A 10750-nucleotide genomic window follows, 5' to 3' on the forward strand; every position below is an offset into this window, starting at 1 on the left:
GATTATGTGGGATTGTATTGATTTTGTGGGATTTTAAAAGATTTTTTTTAAAAGACTTTTTACAATCAGGATTCTTAACCCAAGATTTTAATGGATTTCTAACACAGATTTTTAAGATTTCAAAGTACTTTATGGATTTTTAAGATTTTGAAAGATTAATACATTTTAAACAAAAAAAATAACGGAAGTTACAAAAGTGAATGAAAAAGATGATAAATAAATTATAATGTTTGAATAAAGAAAATAAAAACGATAGAAATTTTAAACCTTTTAATAACAAAGTCATTATTGCCTAAAAAAATAATAACAAAGTGATTCTCACTTCATGTTCGCCTAATTATTAGCATTTCTCCACATATCTGAACCTATATTAGTCCTCCATATATTAGCATCTTCTCGTTCCTGCTCTTGTGTTTGAACAATGGGTTCATGATCATTGTCTTCGTAATTTGGTAACACTGAAGATGAAGATGAAGACTCGTCAGTAGGTTCCACTGGAAATTCATCAGAACGACATTCTTTGCGAAGAAAATTATGAAGTGCTGCACATGCCAACACAAGCTCTGCTTGTGTTTTAAATAGAAATGGAGGTGCTGACTTAAAAATTGTGAACCGCGATTTAAAAATACCAAATATCCTCTCAATCACATTCCTTAAGGATGCATGCCGAAGATTAAATAATTCCTTTTCATTTTCAGGGTCATTACCGTGACCTGCAAAATCTTGTAGATGATATCGTACACCTCGATATGGGGCTAAAAATTTGCGTCGATTAGGAAATCCACAATCCACCAAATAATACTTACCTTGGGGCACTTTAAGTCCATTCTTCCTTGCCAAAGCAACACTTAACACCTTGGAATCATGTGCTGAACCCTCCCACCCGCTAAGAACGTACATGAATTCCAAATCAAAGTTACAAGCAGCTAATACATTTTGTGATATATTTCCATGACGATCACGATAACTGCTTACATCTCGTCCTTTTACTGATGCGGGAATATGTGTACCATCAATAGCTCCAATGCAATCCTAAAGTGTGTGTATCAATAATCATAAATATTATTATAATAATCACAATTATAATTATAATTTTGTTATAATTAGATAATGATCACATACCTTAAAATAAGGATAAAACCTTGTGCTTTCCCTTATTTTTGCAGGCACAGTTGAGCCTGGTCTAACCATTAAATCAGGTGCTAATGAGTTCAGAGCTTTCAAAATCTTGTGAAAATTTTCACTTGTAGCAAATTGTGATCGGCCAAATGTATTGCGGATTACACAATATCGAGTGTTCTGGCCGACAATCTGTAGGAATGATGCAAGCATTTCTTCAACACAAATAAATCTTGTATCCTCCAAAGGTGTTTTTTCTCTTATAATCGTGCACAACTTTCGAAATACATCAGGATACATCCTATATACTTGTCAAAAGATTGCAGGATCATCGTTTAATGCTTTGTGTATATAGTCATATCCCCGACTAGTAATTTGTCGTCGAGTTAATGGACGTTCAATATGTTCACCACGCATCATATTCAAAAACTGATTTAATATATCTATTAAAGCATAAATTGCCATCACATATGTGTATGTGGCTTCATAAAATTCTTCATTTGTTTCCTCGTCATCTATATCTTCATCATTTGTATCTTCATTATATATATCTCCATCCATTTCTTCGTTCTTTATGTCATGGTCATGGTTATAAGTCAATATCAAAGTTAATATCAAAGTTAATACAAATTCATATATAAAATAAATATAACTAAAGTTTAACCACAACAATTTCACAAAATATATAACCTAAATACATCAACCATAATAGTTCGACCAAAAAACAAACCAAATATTTCAACCAAAATACAACCATAATAGTTCGACCAAAAAACAAACCAAATACTTCAACCAAAATAGAGACCCAAAAGATATAGTTCAACAAACTCACGATGTTTAAAATAATATGTTAATAATAGATGATCAAAATATTAATTATTCCCTAACTTAAAGTTTATCCAAGATGAGCGTTCTTCCGGTGACATCTTCAAGAAAAAATCCTTTTTTGCTTTAGTATTTAACAATTCAGCTGTCTTGAAACGCGTTATGTCATCCAAATTTGGAATTTCTTTTATAACATCCCAAATAATACCCTCGAGCTCTCTATCTCTATCTCTATCTTTTTCTCTTTTCTCCATCATGTTGGATATTTTTTCAAAATTCACAGCAATAGTCCCAATGCCAACAGAAAGATTTTCCAGAACGTTGCCTTGATTGTTGATCCCAACAGCGCTTGAACTCCCTCCATACTCGGATCTCCTTCGCTTGTGACAGTTTTGTTTTTCTATGGGAACCTCGGAATCTAAAGGGGGGTGGGATGGTGGACTTGGTTGGTTTGGTGATGGAGGCTGATATGCTGGTTCATAGTTATTTGGTGTTATGAATGTATCACTATTAGGATCATATGAAAATTCTTCTATCCCAACAGTTCTATTTTTTGGCTCAAAAGTTGTTGCATCAGTATCATCTGGATCGACTGATATAGAATTATTCCCGCTAGAAACTCCACCCCAACAACGATCTTCAAATACTCATAATCAACCATACTTTTTCCTCGAAGTTTGTTGTGACTTGGGTGGGACTAAAAAAAAATCATTGTTAATATACTACAAATATTATAATTTACTAAATTTATAACTATTAATATATTTAAAAGATTATGAACTTAGCTCACCTTTAAGTAATCTTTTCATACATCCTCATGAGCAGTGAAAGTTTTTCCAATTGGGTCCCATCCAAAGCCAGAGTTGTTGCGCATAAGGGTTGACATCATGTTATACTGGTTTCGAAACCACTTCATCCGACTCAAATAATGACTATAAGTTTTAGGGAATTTAGTTTTTGCATTGAGTTGAGGAAGTATTATTCGTTCTACATTTTGTTTGCTAAGTGACTCATTGGCATCACGCAATCCCCTATTCATAGCATCCACCAAGAGGTGCAACAACTCATTGGTATCCTCCATAGTCCAAGATACATAATTATCTTTGTCTCTACTCTTTCCTTTGTTATTTTCTTGCGAATCCCCCATTTGATCGCTAATATATATATAAGAAACTAGTTATTTGACAAAAATAGTTATTGTTTCCTAATTGTCAAAAGTATAGTGACTATATCCCGAATAATATACAATTCAATAGAAAAACCAATAAAAAACTACCTAATAATAAAATAAGGGTCATGCTAACATGCGCACTTAGGGCACATGTTAAGGATACTTCCAATTAGTAACTATGTCTTAAAAACAACAATTTTTGACTTTTAAAAAAGTAAATTGCACAACTTTCAATACAAAATTTCTATACATAATACACTAACAAGTGTCTTAAGGGCACATGTTAGCATTTTCCATAAAAATAATACTCATATATCATAAAATCATTTAAAAAAAAACTATTAACAAAATAACAATAATAATAACACAATAACAATTAAAAAATTATTAACACATAATAATAATAATAACACGCTGTCAAAAAAATAATAATAACACATTAATAATTAACATTTTAATAATAACACAAGAAAATAATAATAATAATAATGGACGTTGTAAAAAAACAAGTTGAAGAAACAGAAAAAAAAAGAGTTTTTTATTTTGATTTGCATATACAGTACTAAAAAAAAAGCAATATGAAATCTTGATGCATATCAATTGCCATTCTTTTGATGCATATTCATTGCCTGGACGTTGAAAACAATATGAATACGAAATCTTGAAGCATATACAGCACCCTTTTCTTTTGATTTGCGTAATATACATATAGTATGAACAATATTGACTATCGATTGCCATTAAAAAAATAGGTAAAATTGATTGAAAAGTTGTAAGAGAATGAACCTGGTAGTGGTTTGTGTCTTGTTCGGCAGGAGAAGAGAAAAAGTCTTTGGAAGATTATGAAAAGTCTCAAGGGTTTGGGTGAGATTGTTGGAGAAGTATTTTATGTGTATTTCTAACTAAAAAGTCTCTCAAAATCCATTCCACAAAAGAATCCATCAAAATCTATTTACTTTTGAATACCAAAAGACATTTTAAAAGTGGTAAGAAATCTCAATTGAATACCAACAGATTTTGTTGCCCTGAAAAAAAAATCTTTATTGTCTTAATTGAATAGCACAAGATTTGTTTATATTTTATAAAAGTCTTGATTGAATACCACAAGACTTTTTAATCATAAAAAATTCTTTTAAAATCCTTTGAAATCTTAATCCAATACACCCCCCTAAATCAAATTGCATTCCTAAAAAATAGGAATTAAGAAGATAGTGGAAGTATAGTTAAAGGATTTTATCTTCAAAAGGATACAAGTATCTGAAGTTTTCGTGAAACCACCGCCTGAAGTTCTGGATTGGTTTCTTTGGTGATCTAACTGTTGTAGCTTTGGCTTTAATTATGTCTCTATTAGTTGTTGTAGCTTAAGATTCTTGTGTCTTTTTACTATTCCTTACTTTACAAAAAAAAACTTAAGGACAACTTTATTAAGCGTAAAACAAAAGCAAAAGTAATATCCAAATATGATTATATCTTTATTATAAATACTAGTTGAATAGAGAATTCATACCACTATCTTTATTTTTTAAAATAAACAGAAAAAAGGAAAAAATTGTTAAAGAAAGTAGTGATAACAGTTAAAAAATAACAGCAGTTACATTCTGAAAGTTTATAAAGGAAATAAACAGTTATGCTCAAGAGAAAGTTAATATAGTATTACTATTTTTTCCAGCTCATTGTTTATAGGTTAAAAGCTTAATTTGCAATGTTGGTATAAAAAATAAAGTTTAGTTGTCACATTAAAGAATTGATGCTAAAATAAAATACATTAAAAACAGATTAACAATCAGCATTAAAATAAATTTATCATCTGATTATTATATTAAAATATATTAGTTGTCAGTATTAAAAATCTCAATGATGTATATTATGAGACAAAAGAAAATTAAAAAATCTCAATCAGATTTTGAAAATAGATTAATCTTAATAATGATGAATTAAAAACCTCAATCTTTTATTTTTTAAAACAAATCAATCAGACTATACGATGACAAAATCTTTCATAAAAAAAAGATGAAAAAGATGCTCATTAATTTTATGATTGCTATATGATAATGATATCATTCTGATATATCAAATTATATGAAAAGTAACAATTTTTTAGATTCAAACTAAATCAATTAATATATTCGTACGAAAATTAATCCGATATAATTTTAATAAGAAATAAAATATATATCCGTAAAATTTAATTATTATTATATTTTCCTCTTAATAAATCCGTAAAAAAAACTAAAAGAGAAAATAGCCAGCACCAAAAAACGTGTTATATTAAAATTGTTACTTTTGATATGTATATTACGTTTAAATATATTAATGCCAACACACACACAAAAAAAATAGTGCAATTATGAAAAAATAGGTATATTACGTTTAAATCAATTAGTGAACCTAAGTCACTATCCTTTCTTGAAGGAGAATGAAATGTGGGGAAATGGTAATGGGCAAAGCATCAATGCGTGGAGGGATAAATGAAGGAGAATGAAATGTGGGGAAATGGTAATGGGCAAAGCATCAATGCGTGGAGGGATAAATGGTTGGATGAGTCTATTAAGTTAATTGATTATGTTGAGCATATTCCCCTTAGTTACAGCAAGCTTCAGTTGCAAATTTAGTGAATGATAGCGGAGATTAGAATTTTGAGCTTTTGAGGGAACATCCTCCTAAGGGAAATTGTGCAGAAAGTTAGAGCAATATTACTGCCTTTGTAGAGGGTGGATAACGATAGGAGAATTTGGTCGAGAAATCGTTTAGGAGATTTTTGAGTGGCTAGTGCTTATCATAAATTGAATGACAACTTGGAGGTTATTAACGATAATCTTTGGAATCAGATCTGCAATTTGCAGGTTGCTCGTACTTTTATGTGACTCGTCATGTAAGAATTAATATCTTAGAACAACGAGATAGATATGTAAAACTAATAAATAAATAATTAATAATTAAAGATTAAATTATAATTGAGTTGATATTTATAAGATATTTTCTTAAATGGAAAAGTGAAAAGTGTTTTTTTAAATAAATGTAGAATTGTTAAGGGAGTTAAATTTTCTCATTCAATGAATCAAAGCGTATAGAAGAGAAGTTTCATCATGGAGAAAGGTAGAAAGTGTTTATCTATTAATTTGTGAGAATTAAAGACTTCAAGATCCTATTGATTTCATGATTTTTTTTTCAAATTGCATGGACCCTAATTTAATAATTAGGAATTATTGATTTTTTTTTTCAAATTGCATGGACCCTAATTTAATAATTAGGAATTATTGATTTTTTTTCCACTCTAAGTGTGTATATCTATTAAACTAGTGTGCTTACTCGTTATGTGACATTGCTATATTAATCTTATTGTATACACGGTTGATAATTGACATGAACAATGGTGCTTATTGTAACACCTGAAATATTACTAATTATAAATTGATGTTTAATTGTATTTATTGTGTTATTTGACTATATAGTTGACTTGAATGAATTGAGGTATAGCTTGAATTAGTCATGTGTGAATTTCATAATGTGGATGTTGAGTTTTGTTGAGCTAAGTTGAAATTGTAAGTTTTCAAAATTTTGCCAAAACCTACCTCAGTAAAATCGCCATCCCGGATTCATTAACCGTTGGATCATCTTCATTTTCTTTTCTGGGGGTTCATAAGACAAATATCCACAGTTTGACCATTGGTATTTGCAAAATAACATCTAGAGTGTGAGATATGAATTTTTTTTCCAAAGCATTAAATTGGAGCTGTGCACCAGCTCGCCCAGGCGAGTGTTGCAGACTTCAAATTATGAACCAGCAGTGGAAAACATCCATTTCTTCCTCCTCCCTTCCCCCAAAACCCTCCCCAACACTCCCAAACTCCTCCTCCACCACCCACGACCACCGGTGGCCGCCGCGAGCCGCCGTTGAACCCCCGCACCAAGAGGAACACTTTAATCGGAGCGGAATCCTCAAATCCTTCTCAAGGATTCGGTGGAGAAAGTTCCCCCAATCCTCCATTTCGTATCTTTTCTGAGGTAATCTTGATTCTAAATCATTCTCCTAGTTAGTTTGAGTTCTCTTAGTGTCTCATGTGTGTTGGGTACTGTAATAGCTATTTTTATACTTCCTTTGAAAAACCTAGGAATGAGACATTGTAAAAGTTATCTTTTTATGAAATGGGTGTTTTTTTATGAAAAACCTCAGAATTTCAAAATAATGTTCCTTTTGTAGAACCCGAAACACCCCTCAGCTCTTTATGTTTTGACAGGGGTATTTGACTCGAATTTGTTATTAACTTTATTTCTAAATATATGCTAAATTTCCTTCAATTTGGTATATAGAATTTGCGTTTGGACGACGAGTGTGAACAAGAGAGACCTCTGAGTGACGCAAAAAGAACTGACGAGAGCTCACATAGGTGAGGGGAGTTTATTATAAATTTACCGTTTTTGACACCATAGTTAGGTCAGGGAACCTGACTATGGGAATATATGTTGTCCCTGCTGCATGCTGGTTTTTGAGAAAATAATGTCTTTGACGAATGGGATGCGATATATCTATTGTTGATGAATAACATTATTGTCTTATTAGACTTGTGTTGTCTGAAGACCTGGGAGTGTGAATCCAGGCATGAAAATATATGTATATGCGGAATGCGACTTACTGTTGATGTTACTATTGATGACTTAATTGATATGTGGTGATGTTGATATTTATGATGATATTGATTTGAGATGAGTTGTTAATGATGATCATGTCAACTGAATTGATGTTATTATTGATGATTATGTAATATGAAATGAGTTGTTGTTGTTGTTGATAATGTCATTGAGATGAGATAATGTTATGTTGAAATGATTTGAAATAAACTGTTAATGATGTTGGAAATGCATTGAGATGATGCATGTTGTGTATGTTCATGGGGGGTGCATTGACCTTGTCAGATGTCCCTGGTGGGGGAAAATAGAGTAGTTAAAGAGTTTAAGCATCTCTAAGGGGATGACTTAGGATCTTTAATTCATCACTTTTGATATGTATATTACGTTTAAATATATTAATGCCAACACACACACAAAAAAAATAGTGCAATTATGAAAAAATAGGTATATTACGTTTAAATCAATTAGTGAACCTAAGTCACTATCCTTTCTTGAAGGAGAATGAAATGTGGGGAAATGGTAATGGGCAAAGCATCAATGCGTGGAGGGATAAATGAAGGAGAATGAAATGTGGGGAAATGGTAATGGGCAAAGCATCAATGCGTGGAGGGATAAATGGTTGGATGAGTCTATTAAGTTAATTGATTATGTTGAGCATATTCCCCTTAGTTACAGCAAGCTTCAGTTGCAAATTTAGTGAATGATAGCGGAGATTAGAATTTTGAGCTTTTGAGGGAACATCCTCCTAAGGGAAATTGTGCAGAAAGTTAGAGCAATATTACTGCCTTTGTAGAGGGTGGATAACGATAGGAGAATTTGGTCGAGAAATCGTTTAGGAGATTTTTGAGTGGCTAGTGCTTATCATAAATTGAATGACAACTTGGAGGTTATTAACGATAATCTTTGGAATCAGATCTGCAATTTGCAGGTTGCTCGTACTTTTATGTGACTCGTCATGTAAGAATTAATATCTTAGAACAACGAGATAGATATGTAAAACTAATAAATAAATAATTAATAATTAAAGATTAAATTATAATTGAGTTGATATTTATAAGATATTTTCTTAAATGGAAAAGTGAAAAGTGTTTTTTTAAATAAATGTAGAATTGTTAAGGGAGTTAAATTTTCTCATTCAATGAATCAAAGCGTATAGAAGAGAAGTTTCATCATGGAGAAAGGTAGAAAGTGTTTATCTATTAATTTGTGAGAATTAAAGACTTCAAGATCCTATTGATTTCATGATTTTTTTTTCAAATTGCATGGACCCTAATTTAATAATTAGGAATTATTGATTTTTTTTTTCAAATTGCATGGACCCTAATTTAATAATTAGGAATTATTGATTTTTTTTCCACTCTAAGTGTGTATATCTATTAAACTAGTGTGCTTACTCGTTATGTGACATTGCTATATTAATCTTATTGTATACACGGTTGATAATTGACATGAACAATGGTGCTTATTGTAACACCTGAAATATTACTAATTATAAATTGATGTTTAATTGTATTTATTGTGTTATTTGACTATATAGTTGACTTGAATGAATTGAGGTATAGCTTGAATTAGTCATGTGTGAATTTCATAATGTGGATGTTGAGTTTTGTTGAGCTAAGTTGAAATTGTAAGTTTTCAAAATTTTGCCAAAACCTACCTCAGTAAAATCGCCATCCCGGATTCATTAACCGTTGGATCATCTTCATTTTCTTTTCTGGGGGTTCATAAGACAAATATCCACAGTTTGACCATTGGTATTTGCAAAATAACATCTAGAGTGTGAGATATGAATTTTTTTTCCAAAGCATTAAATTGGAGCTGTGCACCAGCTCGCCCAGGCGAGTGTTGCAGACTTCAAATTATGAACCAGCAGTGGAAAACATCCATTTCTTCCTCCTCCCTTCCCCCAAAACCCTCCCCAACACTCCCAAACTCCTCCTCCACCACCCACGACCACCGGTGGCCGCCGCGAGCCGCCGTTGAACCCCCGCACCAAGAGGAACACTTTAATCGGAGCGGAATCCTCAAAATCCTTCTCAAGGATTCGGTGGAGAAAGTTCCCCCAATCCTCCATTTCGTATCTTTTCTGAGGTAATCTTGATTTCTAAATCATTCTCCTAGTTAGTTTGAGTTCTCCTTAGTGTCTCATGTGTGTTGGGTACTGTAATAAGCTATTTTTATACTTCCTTTGAAAAACCCTAGGAAATGAGACATTGTAAAAGTTATCTTTTTATGAAATGGGTGTTCTTTTTATGAAAAACCCTCAGAATTTCAAAATAATGTCTCCTTTTAGTAGAACCCGAAACACCCCTCAGCTCTTTTATGTTTTGACAGGGGTATTTGACTCCGAATATTGTTATTAACTTTATTTCTAAATATATGCTAAATTTCCTTCAATTTGGTATATAGAAATTTGCGTTTGGACTGACGAGTGTGAACAAGAGAGACCTCTGAGTGACGCAAAAAAGAACTGACGAAGAGCTCACAATAGGTGAGGGGAGTTTATTATAAATTTACCGTTTTTGACACCATAGTTAGCGTCAGGGAACCTGACTATGGGAATATATGTTTGTCCCTGCTGCATGCTGGTTTTTGAGAAAATAATGTCTTTGACGAATGGGATGCGATATATCTATTGTTGATGAATAACATTATTGTCTTTATTAGACTTGTGTTGTCTGAAGACCTGGGGAGTGTGAATCCCAGGCATGAAAGATATATGTATATGCGGAATGCGACTTACTGTTGATGTTACTATTGATGACTTCAATTGATATGTGGTGATGTTGATATTTATGATGATATTGATTTGAGATGATGTTGTTAATGATGATCATGTCAACGTGAATTGATGTTATTATTGATGATTATGTAATATGAAATGATGTTGTTGTTGTTGTTGATAATGTCATTGAGATGAGATAATGTTGATGTTGAAAGTGATTTTGAAATAAACTGTTAATGATGTTGGAAATGCATTGAGATGATGCATGTTGTGTATGTTCA

At 31.8% G+C, this 10750-nt stretch overlaps 1 protein-coding gene across 1 annotated transcript; it reads right to left on the bottom strand.

The window, feature by feature from the left end:
• Positions 1-333: 333 nt before the first annotated feature.
• Positions 334-1426, bottom strand: LOC106796976 (uncharacterized). The gene is made up of 3 exons (XM_041011800.1): positions 1123-1426; positions 807-1032; positions 334-713 (listed from the first exon to the last, which is right to left on the bottom strand). Exons 1-3 carry the CDS (start codon positions 1417-1419, stop codon positions 334-336), a joined length of 903 nt encoding a protein of 300 aa, XP_040867734.1. The 5' UTR covers positions 1420-1426.
• Positions 1427-10750: the final 9324 nt, after the last annotated feature.

This window comes from Glycine max, chromosome 18 (assembly GCF_000004515.6).
Source record: "Glycine max cultivar Williams 82 chromosome 18, Glycine_max_v4.0, whole genome shotgun sequence".
Taxonomy (NCBI): Eukaryota; Viridiplantae; Streptophyta; class Magnoliopsida; order Fabales; family Fabaceae; genus Glycine; species Glycine max.

What these genes read in the sequence shown, in the direction of transcription:
- LOC106796976 (XM_041011800.1), bottom strand. Translation starts at nt 1,419, where the DNA reads ATGTATCCTGATGTATTTCGAAAGTTGTGCACGATTATAAGAGAAAAA. An exon ending in GGTTTTATCCTTATTTTAAG is followed by an intron (nt 1,033 to 1,122) that starts GTATGTGATCAT and finishes CACACACTTTAG; the next exon opens with GATTGCATTGGAGCTATTGA. An exon ending in TGGACTTAAAGTGCCCCAAG is followed by an intron (nt 714 to 806) that starts GTAAGTATTATT and finishes AAGATTTTGCAG; the next exon opens with GTCACGGTAATGACCCTGAA.